Source organism: Branchiostoma lanceolatum, chromosome 3, assembly GCF_035083965.1.
Source record: "Branchiostoma lanceolatum isolate klBraLanc5 chromosome 3, klBraLanc5.hap2, whole genome shotgun sequence".
Lineage (NCBI taxonomy): Eukaryota > Metazoa > Chordata > Leptocardii > Amphioxiformes > Branchiostomatidae > Branchiostoma > Branchiostoma lanceolatum.
In genome coordinates, this window is record NC_089724.1 from 1466707 (window position 1) to 1483019 (window position 16313).

Here is a 16313-nt window from a genome sequence, read left to right on the forward strand (position 1 = left end):
AGATATCCGTGACGTGCGCTGGCCAGACTGTTTCCCAGGATGAAAGTTTATAAACAAATAAAGTGAAAGTGATCTCGATCCACTTCTTTAGCTCACTGAAGAGCTATTCTTCCACTGGTCGTGATATATAAGACACACGCTACGTACATTATTTACAGGTTCATTGTACCGGGCAAGTTTCCCCTATCTCTTTTCAAGGACATTGTCCTTGCTCTTTTCGACAAGCACAATAAACAGTGGGCCACGGCTTAACGTCCCTTAGAACTGTGACCCTTTCGTGTAGCGTGCATGTCGAACTCAGGGGGCCTGCTGTAGAATTTCCTCGGGCACATGTTGGCCCGGGAGCCGAGGAGTTGGCCTGTGTACGCCCTGGAAACAGTCTGGCATCCAGGCTACTCTAGCCTGCGTTGGAACCCACCAACAAGACCGCCTACTTGGAAGCGAAGTCTGCCCGGCCGGCAGGATGTAAACAAAGTCACGTTGCTAGTGCTTACACCCCATTGGTCATCTCCTGTGACGTCTTAATCTATTGCACCAATCACGGCGCCGTATTTGGCAACGCCTCCGGGCACTGACCAATCAGAGCGCGACCGAGCCATGAGTGATTCCCATGACGCAATAGTGGGGGAGGAAAGGGATACGTCGACAAAAATATAGGATATCTTTGTTTTCGCCAGCGTAAAGCGACGTCGGCGGTTCATATTTCATCACGCTAAAACCCTGTGACGACGTAGCCTAGCTTTCTGCGGAGGTTGCCACGAGTAAGGGGTGTATTGGAGCCACAGATCGACGTGTTTTCGGGGGAAGCGCCGCTCTCTTATTGTCCTGGATTTGAGGAAAATCCTCACTGTGCGTTTCGAAATTCTCGTCTTGAACAAAAACATCGGCGGAGAGACTGAGCCATGGATAGTCCCGTGGCTGTGGTAAGGGGGAATCCATTACTTGTGACGTATAAAATACTGGGGTGGTCTTTCAATTCGTGTGTCGCACGTTCGATTGCAAAATCGCTGTAGTATTGTTGTGTGGTCGATGGCAGAGCGATTTGCTCGACGTGTTTTGTTTTTTCTTTCGGAGAAAACAAGGATCGTGTTGAATGCATAATTTGTGCCCACAGGCAGTGTGTGCGTGTTGTGAAAACATTTCGCGTTTTGCTTTGTGTATGAAAGGCGGGGGGGCGTGCATGTAGATACGGTCTCACTCTCAGTCTGTGATCTGTGTGTTTAATGTCGGCACCGCTGTACAGTAGATATAAGATGTTCTCCATGATTCTCGCATTTCGTGTTTATTTGCCGATCACTCCCAACCCTTTCATCGATCTGTTTATCAGCCACTTCTGTTTGCCACATCGATCCCGGGTCATCTTCTCTCAAATGTCGAGCTGTGTTTGTTTTCAAAGGTCCTTTCCCTTTCAGTGGATCGATACCAGTTTGTTTTCTTTCCAATCGCAATGTTCGACCTACAATCAAATCTGCACTCGTAGCCAACTATACATGATAACAACCTAGCCCCTGTGACTGATTTCGTGTGATTTTTCTCACATTTTGCTCACCGCGACCTTTTGGGCACACAAAGACCAGATTTATCGGTCCCCTGAGAGGTCTTCTCGGGCAGTTTGTATTTTCGTGTCTCTATGTTCGTATATGTTCCCCCACCTCGGCTGGCCCCACAAGTCTGGCCCTCTCCGTGGCCCGGTTGCCCATTTGTGGCCCATTGTGCCGTGTACATGCCCGTGACCTTGCGGTGCTCACGGGATGCTGTCATTACCTCCATGGAAAATGGAGGTATTGTGTGTTTTTTGTTGCGTTTCTGTGCGTGTGACTTTGCTTGCTTGTGGTTGTGTTCAGATACCTGTGGTCCGTATAACATTAGAGCCTCCGGATGGTTTGTGATGATATTTGATATGTGGGTAGGTGTTGGGAAGACGAAGGTCAAGGTCAAGTTTGGGCCCCCTGGTGTGTGACCTTGTTGTGTTCGTTTTGACTGGCAGGAATCAGCTTACTCGACACGTCTACAGGAAACAGTAGATACCGACTACTTGAACATTCAAAACGTTCACAAACCTCCTGGTCTTGTGAAAACAAACCGCGTTTGAAAAGAGAGGGGAAAGGCGTATATCTTAGAGCAAGGAGGTTTAAAATCGATGTTTGAACCTCCTTGCTTAGAGTATGGTATCGGTGGAAGGAATCACAGCAGTGAAGGAAAAAACAACGATTTCCCCAACGTTTCATCTGTTTCTCCTTTCCCATCTATGGTATCAGAAATTAGACCGTCCGCATAAGAAAAAGGGAGAAACAGTCCGCTTGAATATTAAACAAGCCCTCCGGGACATCGCGAAACCGGGGAGGTTTGAATAGAGCTCTTCTCCCAGGCAACACCTAATGGAACTAAAAGGCCGGGGATTTATCCGATTTTGTGAGAGAATGATAAAAGGAAAACTGTGTATCTGTTTTGGATCGAAGTCGTCAGTGACAGTAGGTAACTAACTAAATAGGAACCCTGAATTGCGTAGCCTCCATAGCAGGCTATGAACCGGCCTTAATGGGGGCTAAATAATACACCTTTTGCAGCCAGCCCGTAACCATCAGCCACCCCCGTAACCATTTTTCCGGTAACCATCTAGCCGGCTGATAGTTACAGGGTTGGCTGATAGATACGGATTGGCTGCAAAAAGTGTATTATTTAGCCCCCCAAAAGCCGGTCCAGAGCCTGCAACGGAGGCTAGAATTGCGGGTCTGAGAGAGATATGCGGAAGCGGGGTATCCCGGATGTGAGTGTTCGCGCGCGTGACGCCGTGAGTCAGCTGACTGGTTCGGACGTCACAGATTACTATATATATAATCCCGCCGCTAAATCACACAAGCGTGGAGATATAACTTACAGGCACGCGGCGGGAAGCCTCCATAACGGGCGATGCGGCGGCCGTTTTGGTGGGCTGGTTACAAATGGTTCATACTGAGATTGATTGATGGGAGGATAGTCAGTCGGTCGGCTCAATTCATAATATTAAAGTTTCGTTTTATCTTTTTTTGGGGGGGGGGGGGGGGGGCGGCACGACAGAAGATGCTATCATCCGTGGTCATTGCAATATCAAAAGCATGAATTTGTTTCGTCTTGTAGCCTGGTCCTCGTATGGGGACCTTTTACGTAGAGCGAACTCAGCCTAGTTAACCCCACGTAATTCTTATAGCTGGACCGCTCAAATCTAACCAAGGAGAGCGTGATCGGTACAGGGCCCTACTGCAAAGCAGTGCCAATCACTGAGCTGGGCAACCCTGGATAAAGATGACAGCAAAAAATAGATTGCCATGTAGGTGTAGCGTCACGGGCGCCTTATCGAAGCCAGCCTTCCAATCTTAGTAGCCGCTGCCTTCCTACAGCGTTAACTTGCGGTAAACCCGATGTTGGTTTGTACATGGAGATTTGTCGCAGAAATGCGCCTGGGTGCCACCCGGGGCTCCTACATGTATTCTCGGGGAAGCGAGTGTAGGAGCCCCGGTAGTAATCGGAAGGCACCCAGGCTCGTTGTTTTTCTGTCATGGTTACGTCAGTATCTAAGAAAGATCAAGAAACGCGCGTTTGAATATAATTTTATTCCACGGAGACGTCGGAAAACATTGGAGTTAGCGGCTGTGGCGTGCGTGTGACGTCACAACTCCGCGTGAATCTTTATCCACCCTGCGCAGCTTTACGCGTAGCTACATGGATGATACTAGTAGTAAAACCGGCGGCCCCGTTATGGGGGAGCTTCGGGCGTAAGCCTCAAACGCCAATAAACCTCGGCACGTAAAAGAACCCAACACACATATCGAGAAGAGATGGGGTGACCCGGTATGCTTGGCCAAAAACGCGAGCCGCGGCGAAGCCGCATTGCACTACCACTCAGAGCTACTTGAAAAATTAAGCATCATGCTTCACCTTAATTGAGGATACCTGCTTTACCTTCGCCCTTTATACCTCCATGAAAATGGAGGTCACGACAGGTTTGGGTACGTTTATGGCTGGGCGCGTGTGGTTCCGGCGCAATATCTCAAAAACGGTTCGAGTGATTGCGATGAGATCTGGATTGTGGGTAGGTGTTGTGCACCTGACAGGGCCTCCTTGTGGCCGGCCTTGGTACGGCAGCAGTATTTACGGTTTTCGTATCTCTGCCGTTAATGGACATGCTGTGAACTTGACCTTTTGGTGCCAAACAGACTTTGATGTAAGGAAGAAGTGCTGTAGGTTTAGCCCCATGGCAACTTGCTCTGGAACTGCAGGGACGTTTGGGTTAAAAATTTGAAGGAGCATCTTCACTAAGTAGCTTTAAAGGACAGTTGCAGTCAGATATGCAAAGACTAGGTATAACAGACCGTTCGGTGTAATATAACCAGCTGCTGCCGCGCCGCGTGCCTGCGAAGCTGGTGTGTTACACCTAATGGCGGTTGTACCGGCTATAGATACAGAATCTTTCAAGGGGATATCTAAAACAAACTTTGGCAAAGACTGGTTTTAAAAACCCTAGATCCCACTGGTTTTACGGGCTATGGACACAGGGAGAAAGGGCTTGTGCGTTCCCATAGAACATAATGCAGGGCTTAGGACAATGCTAAAGTCCACAGTGATTACGTTCTGTTCTCCTGAGGCAAAGCAGGTCTTAGCTACGGTTGCTGTTTTTGCTCATGAATTTTTGTGATTCCAATTAAAAAAAATATCCGACCTATCCTTTTTTTCCAAACATGTCCTAAACATGCCGTCTTCATCTTCTAGTTGTAGTGTTGGGTCCAGTGGGTCCCTTTCTCACTTGAGACAAGTGCAACGTCGGTTCCTTATTATATTGTTCTCCCTGTTGCCCTTTCGTCAGGACTATACTAAATTCCATAAGTCTTTAAGTTATATGAATGTAGTAAGTATTAGTAAAAGTCTCCTGCTTGCTCCCCGAGCCAAGGGGCGTCGGGCCTAAGTTGGTCCCTTCAAGTATGTCCTAAACCTTGCGTCTTTTCCTTCCAGTTAACGAGTGTTAGGCATAGGTTGGTCCATTTTTTAAAGACCACATTCATCCAGGACCCCAAATTGGTCTGTGGGTTACCATTCCTTAAGACTATTTTAACTTGATAGTGAATAAGTTTTTGTATTGAATAAGTGTTCTCTGTCTTGTCCTTCCAGTTAAAGAGCGTGGGGCCGAAGCTGGTCCCGTTCTTCAAGACCACGTGTATCTACTACATCCTGTGGCTGGACGCCGACAAGCCCACGCTGTTCTCCGCGCTGATAAAGTGCCTGCCGGTCCTGTCCCTGTGCGTGTTCGTTCTGCTGCACGGCATGAGTCTGTCCGACATGCACACCTACGCGCGCAGGATCCTGGGAGGACTGGTGTTCTCCGCGCTCGGCGACGCCTTCCTCATCTGGCAACACATCGATGGGATCTACTTCATCTACGGGATGGTGAGTTCTGTCTTTTCTCTATCCCCCTTTCTCTCTCCTTCCCTCCCTCCCTCCCTCTCTCTGTCTCTCCTTCTCTCTCTCTCCCTCCCTCCCTCTCTCAGCACATCGACGGGATTCACTTCATCTACGGCATGATGAGTTCTCTTCCTGTCGTCTCCTCTCTCACTCAGTCTCTCCCTACCCCACACACACACTCTCTCTCTCCCTCTCTGTCTCTCTCTCCTTCCCTCTCTCAGCACATCGACGGGATCTACTTCATCTACAGAATGGTGAGTTCTCTCTCCTTCCCTCCCTCCCTCCCTCTCTCTCTCCCTCTCCTCACATCGACGGGATCTTTTTCATCTACAGAATGGTGAGTTTAACCTTTGTCTCTCCTTCCCTCCCTCTCTGTCACTCTCTCTCCTCGCATCGACAGGATCTACTTCATCTACGGGATGGTGAGTTCTCTCTCTTTCTCTCTCTCTCTCTCTCTCCCTGTCTCTCTCTCTCTCTCTCTCTCCTCTAGTCAGATCTCTCTCACACCCTCCTTCTCACATCGACGGGATCTACATCTTTTCTTTTCTTTCCTCTCCACTCCTCTTAGATAGAATTTCAGGTGCAAAATACTAATTCGCCCGACTCTCTGGCGATCTACAAATTTGGCTGAGGACCGTTACGTTGGCAACGGGACGTCGGCTTGATAAGTGACTTTTCCCAGCATCTTTCAACTAACATCATGTGATCTCCCCCTGCAGGTGATGTTCGCCATCGCGCATGTGCTGTACATAGTGTCGTTCGGGTTCCGCCCGCTGCGGCTGCCTGTCGGGGCGGCGCTGTTCGGGGTGGCGGCCGGCATGTACGCCGTGCTCTACCCGGGCCTGCACGGCGTCTACTCCGTCCTGGTGGGCGTGTACGTGCTGCTGCTGTGGCTCATGTTGTGGCGCGGGATGGCCAGGCTTCAGGTACGGTACTAGGGTGTGTGTGTAGCTCCACGTGCGCGTGTGTGTGTGTGTGTGTGTATGTGTGTGTGTGAGTGTGTGTGTGTGTGTGTGTGTGTGTGTGTGTGTGTGTGTGTGTGTCCGGGCCTGCACGGCGTCTACTCCGTCCTGGTGGGCGTGTACGTCCTGCTGCTGTGGCTCATGTTGTGGCGCGGGATGGCCAGGCTGCAGGTACAGTACTGGGATGTCTGTAGCTGTATGTGTGTGTGTGTGTGTGTGTGTGTGTGTGTGTGTGTGTGTGCGTGCGTGCGTGCGTGTGTGTGTGTGTGTCCGGGGCTGCACGGCGTCTACTCCGTCCTGGTGGGCGTGTACGTGCTGCTGCTCTGGCTCATGTTGTGGCGCGGGATGGCCAGGCTACAGGTACGGTACTAGGGTGTCTGTGTGTGTGTGTGTGTGTGTGTGTGTATGTGTGTGTGTGTGTGTGTGTGTGTGTGTATGTGTGTGTGTATGTGTGTGCGTGTGTGTGTGCGTGTGTGTACCCGGGGCTGCACGGCGTCTACTCCGTCCTGGTGGGCGTGTACGTGCTGCTGCTGTGGCTCATGCTCTGGCGCGGGATGGCCAGGCTACAGGTACAGTACTGGGGCGTGTGTGTGTAGCTTTGTGTGCGCGTATGTGTGTGTGTGCGTGCGTGTGTGTGTGTCATGGCCGGGGTTGCACGCTTATGGCGTCTACTCCGTCGACGCATCCTGGTGGGCGTGTACGTCCTGCTGCTGTGGCTCATGTTGTGGCGCGGGATGGCCAGGCTACAGGTACGGTGTGTGTGTGTGTGTGTGTGTGTGTGTGTGTGTGTGTGTGTGTCTGTGTGTGTGTGTGTCTGTGTGTGTGTGTGTGTGTGTGTGTGTGTGTGTCACGACTGTTCTACGGGTATATACAAGCAAGTACTAAAGGTAAGCCCTGCAACAGTTGCCACGGCTACACTTTTTCTAAATACTTTTTATATATTAATATTGCTCTCTGGCAGAAACCTCACATAACTTTACTTTCGCAGATGTTCAGCAACGACCTGTGGACGTGGACGAAGCTGTGCGCGTGCGTGGGCGCTCTCCTCTTCATCATCTCGGACACGCTGCTGGGGGTGAACAAGTTCCGCATCCCCATCCCGTACAACCGCGCCCTCATCATGACCACCTACTACGCCGCGCAGCTGGGCATCGCCCTCTCGGTCGCCGACCTCAAGGACCCCGCTTCTGGCGACGTCACGACGTGCGGTGCACCGGACGTGACCGCGTCATCAAACGACGTGCACTGTTCTAATAATGAGGACGTGTTTGAGTTGAAGGACATGTCTGCCCACAGTTTCAGTAACGGGTTGTGTTGTGCAAAGAAGATGGAGTAAAATCTCACAGAAATCGACCAAAATGTGTTTCACTTATAACAACAGTGGCCTCAAACATAGCGTTACACAGGCTACAACACTGTGCAAATTTGTTTTTCATTGTTGCAAATGTTGTTCAAGCAAAGAAAGAAACAAGGGTGGCTGTGTGTATCATATAAAGCCATTATGAGCAGTATCAACTACATCGAGTGGTTGTTTCGTGATGTCAAGGGAAACAAAAGCACCAGAAAGAAAACCAATGTCTAAGATGACATTTTGTGGCAAGAAGGTGCAAAGGAATCTTCACGTTTTCCTTGATACTCAGCCTGGTGTTTCTTGGTAAAAAGAGATCATGACTTCATGTCAGTGTCCAGGCCGGTACACACTCAGCATTATCAGTATTAATCACTTCTGACAAGAAAGATATCAATTAAAGTAAAGATTTGTTGACGAAGGTTAGACATCCAGGTAATAAGATAGGCAAGGTATCTTTTTTCTGCAACAAAATATCACATTCGTTTTAATGGTCCTCTGGCTGATTATACCCTTACATTATGCAAGGTAACAGTTACGTAAGCAACTGTCTTGATTTTGGAAATGGTCAGATGTTTCAGGTAGTTTCACTGCCTATGAAAGGTAGTGGATCGATGTTTCCTGAAACATTTGACCGTTTCCAAAATCAAGACAGTTGCTTAAGTAACTGTTACCTTGCGCAACGTAAGGGTATAATCAGCCAGAGGACCATTATAAAGAATGTGATATTTTGTTGCAGAAAAAGATAAAATAATAACTAGTGTCTCCTCCAATTATGAGACAGAAATTGTTTATCTCCAAGCAGATGAAACGGTTGCAAAGACCGTATCCAACTGGCAAAAGGAGTTTTTATTGTTCTGGTTGCAAGAAAAACTACATTTGCCAGTTGGATACGGTCTTTGCAACCGTTACATCTGCTCGGAGATTAAGAAATTATAAGTAAGAACAGAAGTGTGCCAAACACACATCTCTCAGGTTCGGAAAAATGTCCAAGTCATGACCAACTGAACACATCATATCAAATATGAGGGCTCCCTTGGAAATCAGCTACTCAGTTACAACTGATGGGACCACCCTAATTATTAATAAATAAATGAATAAATAGAATCAGGATATAACTGAGAACGATATGCCGATGAAGGTTTGACATCCAGGTAATGAGATAATACAAAAGTTCCTCCAAGTGAAACAACTGGAGACGTTTTGAAAACGGCCAGCTTCCACAGTCTTTTATCAGTGACGTAACATTTGTATTGTGACCATGCTATATTGAACAAGGGATCAGTTATTTAAGTCTTCAACAAAATTCACTATTTTTTTCTTGGACTGTGACGAGTAAAAAAAGAGCCAAACAAAGTGTCAAGAAACTTGAAGACATTTAAGAGTAAAAATTCCACAGCCTGGATGGATGACATTGTGACTCCAAGCTCTGACAGTTCACAATCCAGGAATTTTGACATGTATTTTCCTAACCAACAGTTTAAAACAAAAGACTAGAAAGTTATTTTGTGACTGAAAAGTTATTTTGTTGATGTACACTAAATGATTTATTTACACAAGAAATCCACAATCAAAAATCTCATCTCTGTAATTATAAAATGTACATATAACATTATATGTAATAATTCCACTTGAATGTACTTTAGTGTCAAAATATTTGTATAAAGAGCTGAATGCTTCCATGCAAGTTACCTCTACTGAAGAGATATATCATGTCATATTATGTAATAGTGCCAGCAGTATTTGGCTCACATGATAAGGTTTACATCAGTGGTGGTATTGTTACCATCCCATGATTCCTCAATACACATCCTGCAATACACACCCACAGATGGCTGACTGTGGGCAAGAAGCATATAGACTTGTCATGTTGCTTTTGATATTGCAGCAACTGGTGCAATTTGACCATTGGATTTTCTTTTCATGAATTGTCAAAAGACTAAAGTAGTCCATGATACTGTCTGACCTTTGTTATTTGTGTACAACTTTCTAGATTGTGTCATAAACACTTGCGGAACATTGTACAAATATTCACCACAAATTTTGTGTCCAAACTTGACCAAACTACAGCGTTTTCCTAAAAACACTGTTGATTGATGAAATTATATTGTTTGTGCATCAGAAAAACAAAAATGCACCAAAAAGCACTCATGGGAAAGTAAAGAAAATGATGTTTGTTTAGAATTATTACAAAAACAATATAAAATATCATTTTCTTTACTTTCCCATGGGTGCTTTTTGGTGCAATTTGTTTTTTCTGATGCACAAACAGTATGATATCATCAATCAACAGTGTTTTTAGGAAAACACTGTAGTTTGGTCAAGTTTGGACACAAAATTTGTGGTGAATATTTGTACAATGTTCCGCAAGTGTTTATGACACAATCTAGAAAGTTGTACACAAATAACAAAGGTCAGACAGTCTCATGGACTACTTTAGTCTTTTGACAATTCATGAAAAGAAAATCCAATGGTCAAATTGTACCAGTTGCTGCAATATCAAAAGCAACATGACAAGTCTATATGCTTCTTGCCCACAGTCAGCCATCTGTGGGTGTGTATTGCAGGATGTGTATTGAGGAATCATGGGATGGTAACAATACCACCACTGGGTTTACATATTGATATCAATTGAAGTAAACATATTTAGGTGCCAGAAATGCTATGGAAATAATGAAGTAAAAAAAGGACCAAGTACAAGAAAGTTGGAGAGAATCTGAATGGGTTGATATTTCAGGAAAAAAGAAACGTTTAAAGAAAAATCCTTATCAAAAATAAGCATTTGACCTGTAGAAATGGGGCCCACTGTGAAACTTGCTGGTTGGACATGTTTTTCTTTTTTCTACTTACAATTGTGTCTAAAAGTGGTGGCGGTTACAGATCAACAGCGAACAATTGAACATATGTATACAGATTTGGGAAGGCATAGCAACTAACTTTGTTTACTGTCCTCCATCCTGGGATATGTTTACTTGTGCAATGTATTTTTCCACTGCTCCACTCACAGGTGACTTAAATTGTTGTGATGGTTATGCTTCTCATGAGGAGCCAACAGAGCTACTAACTTTCTTTTTCTGTATCAAAGTTTAACCGCAATCCAACACAAGAAATTGGACTAGTTAGCTTCAGTCTTTTTTTTTGTGGCAAGGAATGAGCAATCCACTGCCTCTGTGACATCACGTTATGCAGATAAGGCACGTGACACAGTGAGCAGTGGATCATCTGTTGTAGAAAGTCTTACTCATTCCTAGCCAAAGACTGGAGCTGATCAGTCGAACATTTGGGCGAGTCAAATTTCTTGTGTTGAAAGTTGCAATTCAACTAAATTGATACAGAATGGCTTCTACCAGCACAGATAAACTTTCAAGTGTAACTTTGTGATAGCCCAGTGTGGATTGTGAGTGTAATGCAACTATGATGCAAACAATGTTGTAATATTTAGAGGTGTATTCAAGCTTTAATGTACATGTACATAGCCACTTATTTTACACTTATTATACAGGCAGTTATTATAAACTGTAAGTTAACCTACTGTATAACTGTACACAAGTCTTTGCCTTGTATAATACTTTTCAGCAGTTGGATGTACTTGTACTATAATATTATTACATATCTAACCATACAGTGTTATAACTTGTGGATCAGATCAGAATAGTACTAGCTTTAAGCAGAGTAACACCAACTGTCATAGTCCAGAACTCTATGGTGACATATCAGTGGGAGGGCTGCTAGAAGCACGGTCCAGTCAGGCTACCACAGGCTCAGACCCTGTTTAGACTAGGACTTGTACTGACTTTGAAACCAGGTTACAGTCTAATTAGACCCTGTACAAGTGACCACCTCTACATAAGGACCACCTGGCCATTAATATACAGTCAAACCTGTACAAGTGACCACCTCTACATAAGGACCAACTGGCCAATGTGACCACTTTTTGGTGGTCCCTATAGATACGTAATTTCCCCATTGACACAGGCATGAACAGTCCTGTTAATACTGGGGCAGGTTTGACGGCATATCTTACAATGTTTCCAAGTCTAAACAGTGAGGTCTGCCCCAAACGTTTCTGTTGCTGAGAACACATATCAAACAAAGCAAGTGGGCACCAGTTTGAACACACAGGGCCAAACTGACTGTGGTGTGGTGAAGTTTGTGAGTTAGAGAGAAGAAGACAAGTGCACTCACATTATCACCCTGCTCTTGTACAGAAGCAAATAAGCACTAATAAACACCATGCCTTTTACGGGGCTGACTATAGTTGGTTGGTTTGTGTCTCCGTGTTTCTGTAATTTCTAATATACACAATGAAGTATTGCCATACATCCTCCTTGCTGCTACTTTTTGTCTGTTAGACTGATAGGATAGCAATGCCATATTGGTAAGGGGGTGATTTCTGATTTCTTCATTTCCTGTAAAGTAGTAAGTCAGCGACCTCTGACCTTTGCCCTTCCGACCTCTAACCCTATTCAGAGCAGTTGGGCTGGGGTTCCACCAACCTCAGACACTGGTCTGCTGGGCTGCAAACTCTTCCAACCTTTGCCCTCCCGACCTCTAACGTTTGCCCTCCCTCCCAACCTCTAACCTTTGCCCCCATCCTGACCTCTAACCCTGTTCAGAGCCGTTAGGCTGGGGTTCCACCACCCTTAGACACTGGTCCGCAAACTCCACAAATATGGGCTCCTGCATGGCCTTCTGCATGGCAACCTCGGGGTCATCGGAAGAGTCCACTTCCCTGACCATGCGCTGCAGGTGGGGGTTACACAGAAGGCCCCTCAGCTCCTCTGGAGGGGGAGATGGGAATAGATTTAAGTTAGTCAAAGTCCTTCCCGCACCAGATGGTGCATAGGGCGGTGTTTCAATACCCTTTGGGCCACACATCTTTGTGCAATCACTACAGCAGGGAGGTTGTCCACTTTCTCTTTCTTCATAATGAAGTTCATTGGGAAATTACTATCATACCTGGCTGTGATAAAGACTCAAAGTCAAAGCAATGGCATCAACCAGTTCTAATTTTTTTGTCTAGAATACAAACTTCCATTTTCCAAACTAAATACAGCCTTTAAACTCATAGATGGATAGAACAAGAACCTACAAAAGAAAAAGAAAAACATAGAGAGAAAAATTACAAACTTTAAGGCAGAAATAGAAACCTAATTTTCCCATTGCCAATCTGAGAGGGTACAGAGCAGACTTAGCACGATCACCTGAGTCCTGGAGTTTCTGTAGTCTGTCCAGCGGTACCCTGTCCTCCTCATCCCCCTCATCCATTCCATCATCCCACATCGCCATGGAAACAGCATCCTCCTCCTCTGTAGCTGCAGCTGCCTCAGACTGGAGATGGGAAATACAAAAAACATGAATTTCAAACCCTGTAATCAGCGTGAGCCTCATGCATGCTTCCATGATTTTAGAGTTTAAGTTTCAAGGAAATACCAACAGAAGTCCCTGTTGTGAACCATAGATTGGAGAAACTCAAAATTTGCTGAAAAAACAGACTCTTAGTCTTAGAGTACAGTAGTCTGTATAATGCAAACTCCAGCTGTCTGGGACTTTCATGGCCTCTACCTAGGGGCTGACCTGTTACAGGCGGCTGCCATAAGCGCGATTCAATCAGGCTAAGAGTACAGGTGATCCCAATCTCTGTCAGCATAGGTTTCACAGCATAGCCATACAGTATATCCCTGGGACGCACAGTCTGAATACTGAACACTATCATTAGTCTGGTAGAGGAGTGAAGGAAGCCATCTACAGGGCACACAAACCTTCTCTTAGCCGGGACGGGGGGCGATATTGACTTCCTTTGACCCATTGCTGACATCACACGTGCATGAAGTCTCATGTCCAGAGTGATTGGGTCAGATTCATGCAGTTACAGAGGACTGAGCGATTCAGTCAAGAATTACGATAAGTCCAATTTTTTTTGTTGGCAAACAGTTTTAAAAAAGGTAAAGATAGTTCCATAGCCTTTTTGAGGCCATAGGGGAAGTGGGTTGCTATCCACTGTGTCTGGGGCACAGTATTGGAAGGCGGAGCCCATCCCCCTCCTTCCGCCGCCTTTTTACCTCCCTAACGGAAGTCAGGTACCCACTTTTACACCTGGGTGGAGTGAGGAAAGTTGTGTTGAGTGCCTTTCCCAAGGGCATAACATTGGTGGCGTGTCAGAGGATTCAAACCCAGGCACTGTTCTCACCTGTTGTATTCTCCTCCTTCTCTCCTGCACAAGTTTCTCCCTCTGCTCACAGGTGTTCTCCTTGTGCTGTTTGAAGCAGGTGAGGGAGCAGTACCTGACCTCGCACCTGGGACACCTGTACTTGTGCCGCTGCTCCGAACACACTTCACAGGTTGCCATGGTGATGACCTGGGTCACACAAGGAATGCATGTCGTAAAGGTGAAGTTTGGGCCTGGGTACCGCATACGTAGGGGGTATTGTATAAATCAATCACTATTGATTAGCACCAGAAAATTTTAGCTTACAGACTTACAGTACTTTTAATAATAATATGAACTGTCAACAAGTCAGGGGACTTTTAGATTTACTTTTGACCTGTACTCGGAATCATGAAGGGTCTTATTACAGCAGCTATAATAGGTTTGGATATAAGGCTAAAACTGGGCTTTCATTATAAGAAAGCACATGTAATTGTATGGAGAGAGAGACCATGATGAACCAAGGTACAGTCAAACCTGCCCAAGGCAACCACCCGGCGGACCGAGCGAAAACGGTCGCGATGGACAGGTGGTCGCCATGAAGAGGATTCCACTCACATGTTTCCAGGTCGAGGTTTTCAAATACAGTATGTAAATGGATGGAAAATTATGTGAATTGAGACAGCATGACTGGTGGGGACCAGGTTCAATTCTCATTGACAGAAAGATCCTACAAAAATTACATTTTCCCCGCTACATCGTGTACAAATTTTCGTCATAATTTTGACTACAAAACAATGGTTGCCTCGATGATCTTGCAGCGCCCTCCCGCATTCACGCCTTACATAAATAGTACACACACACGCACATCATCGAAGTTTTAAGGCCTAAGACAAATCCCTAGAAAACACCTGCTGGTGCCAGCCTTTTTTGGGGCGCCGACCGCTGGATAAAAGGGTCAAAAAGTTTTCGATCTGACAACTAAAGATGAAAACGGAACAGTGTGATTTTCAAGGTGAATATTTCGTCGCGCCGCGCCACCAAGCTCTGTGTGACCGCATCGAAAGGTAAGCCTGAGTGCAGCAGAACGCACAGCGTCCAATAAAGGTTTGTGAGATTCATGGAAATAACAAGAAAATAAGAATATTGATTTTCATCAATAACTACAGTATTCGTAAATGTTCATACACAAAAGCATCGTGTTTTAGAAAGGTCAGCGGTACGTCAAATCCGGGCCGCGCCAACTTGGTCCAAGATGGCGTCGGGACCAGTGAACAACATTTCTCGCCCGATGTTTTTCCCGCCGCGAAGTCATTTTTCGGCGGAATTTAGTAAGACACAGACACATTTTTGTTGAAAATACAAGAAATAGATAGTTATTTCTGTGAAATCTGACTTTTTGACGCCATGCACTACGTATTCGTTTTGAAAATTTAGTTTAAACCGAACTGAGTTTGCGGTAAACTACTAGTATAAGATTACGATAGGCACAACAACATCACAAACATTTGTCTTTACAATGTTTATAGGGATAGGGGGAACGTTTTATTAAAACACTTAATGGAGGAATCGATGCTATAACATTGCTATTCCATATAAATTTGTCCATATTTTTGTCCTTCAAAGTCTTGAAAACATTTCCTTGAAATCCGACAGCAAAATGATCCGATGTCACCACACGCTTGAAAATTTGGCGGCCGCCATGGGCAGGGATTGTGCTCTGTGCGGTCCCAATTCGTGGCGGTCGCGGTCGCGTTGGACAGGTGGTCGCCTTGTGCAGGCAGCTTAATGCTTGTGCCTATGGGGAAAATTTTCGGGACCGAGAAAAAGCGGTCGCCATGGCCAGGTGGTCGCGTTGAAAAGGTGGTCGCCTAGGCAGGTTTGACTGTATGTAAAGGAAAACAACAACATGCTACATATTATACAACTGGTCTTTAATTATACTGGAAATAATCGTCAAAACTTCAGATACCCGTACGGCTAACATCAATGATCTAGCTGCATCATTTTGGAACATGAATCATGTATCGACTTGATCGATCTTTAATACAGCACGTGTCTCGCTATCACTTCAAAGCGCACAGTATAAAATCGGCTAGATTTTGCATATTCTACGCCAAAGACAAGCAATGAAATAAAAATGAAACTCCACAGTCTTTAATCTACGAATATACAATGCGATTTCACTGATTACAGGTAGTTATGGGCGTAAAATCGGCCAAAATATGGAAGAATTTCGTGACATCTAAAATCAACTCACGTTTGTTTGTTTCCGGCGCCATACTGGAATCTCGAACCCAGAGTACACTCAGTCCGAACTTTGATAATATCAGACTGTAGTGGCTAAAATAGACACTTGTGTCATTTTTCTTCTAGATATATTGATAAATTATTTCATTTTGTAATAGTTTTTTGTTGAAAA

The 16313-nt window shown here is 45.4% G+C and overlaps 2 protein-coding genes across 2 annotated transcripts; one reads left to right on the plus strand and one right to left on the minus strand.

Moving 5' to 3' along the window:
* Positions 1-610: 610 nt before the first annotated feature.
* Positions 611-7912, plus strand: LOC136429642 (lysoplasmalogenase TMEM86A-like). Its single transcript, XM_066419561.1, has 4 exons — positions 611-923; positions 5143-5418; positions 6153-6364; positions 7392-7912. The coding sequence occupies exons 1-4, from the start codon at positions 903-905 to the stop codon at positions 7729-7731; spliced, it is 849 nt and encodes a 282-aa protein (XP_066275658.1). The 5' UTR covers positions 611-902; the 3' UTR covers positions 7732-7912.
* Positions 7913-10448: 2536 nt separating this feature from the next.
* Positions 10449-16273, minus strand: LOC136429644 (zinc finger HIT domain-containing protein 3-like). Its single transcript, XM_066419563.1, has 4 exons — positions 16156-16273; positions 13934-14101; positions 12948-13074; positions 10449-12524 (listed from the first exon to the last, which is right to left on the minus strand). The coding sequence occupies exons 1-4, from the start codon at positions 16171-16173 to the stop codon at positions 12346-12348; spliced, it is 492 nt and encodes a 163-aa protein (XP_066275660.1). The 5' UTR covers positions 16174-16273; the 3' UTR covers positions 10449-12345.
* Positions 16274-16313: the final 40 nt, after the last annotated feature.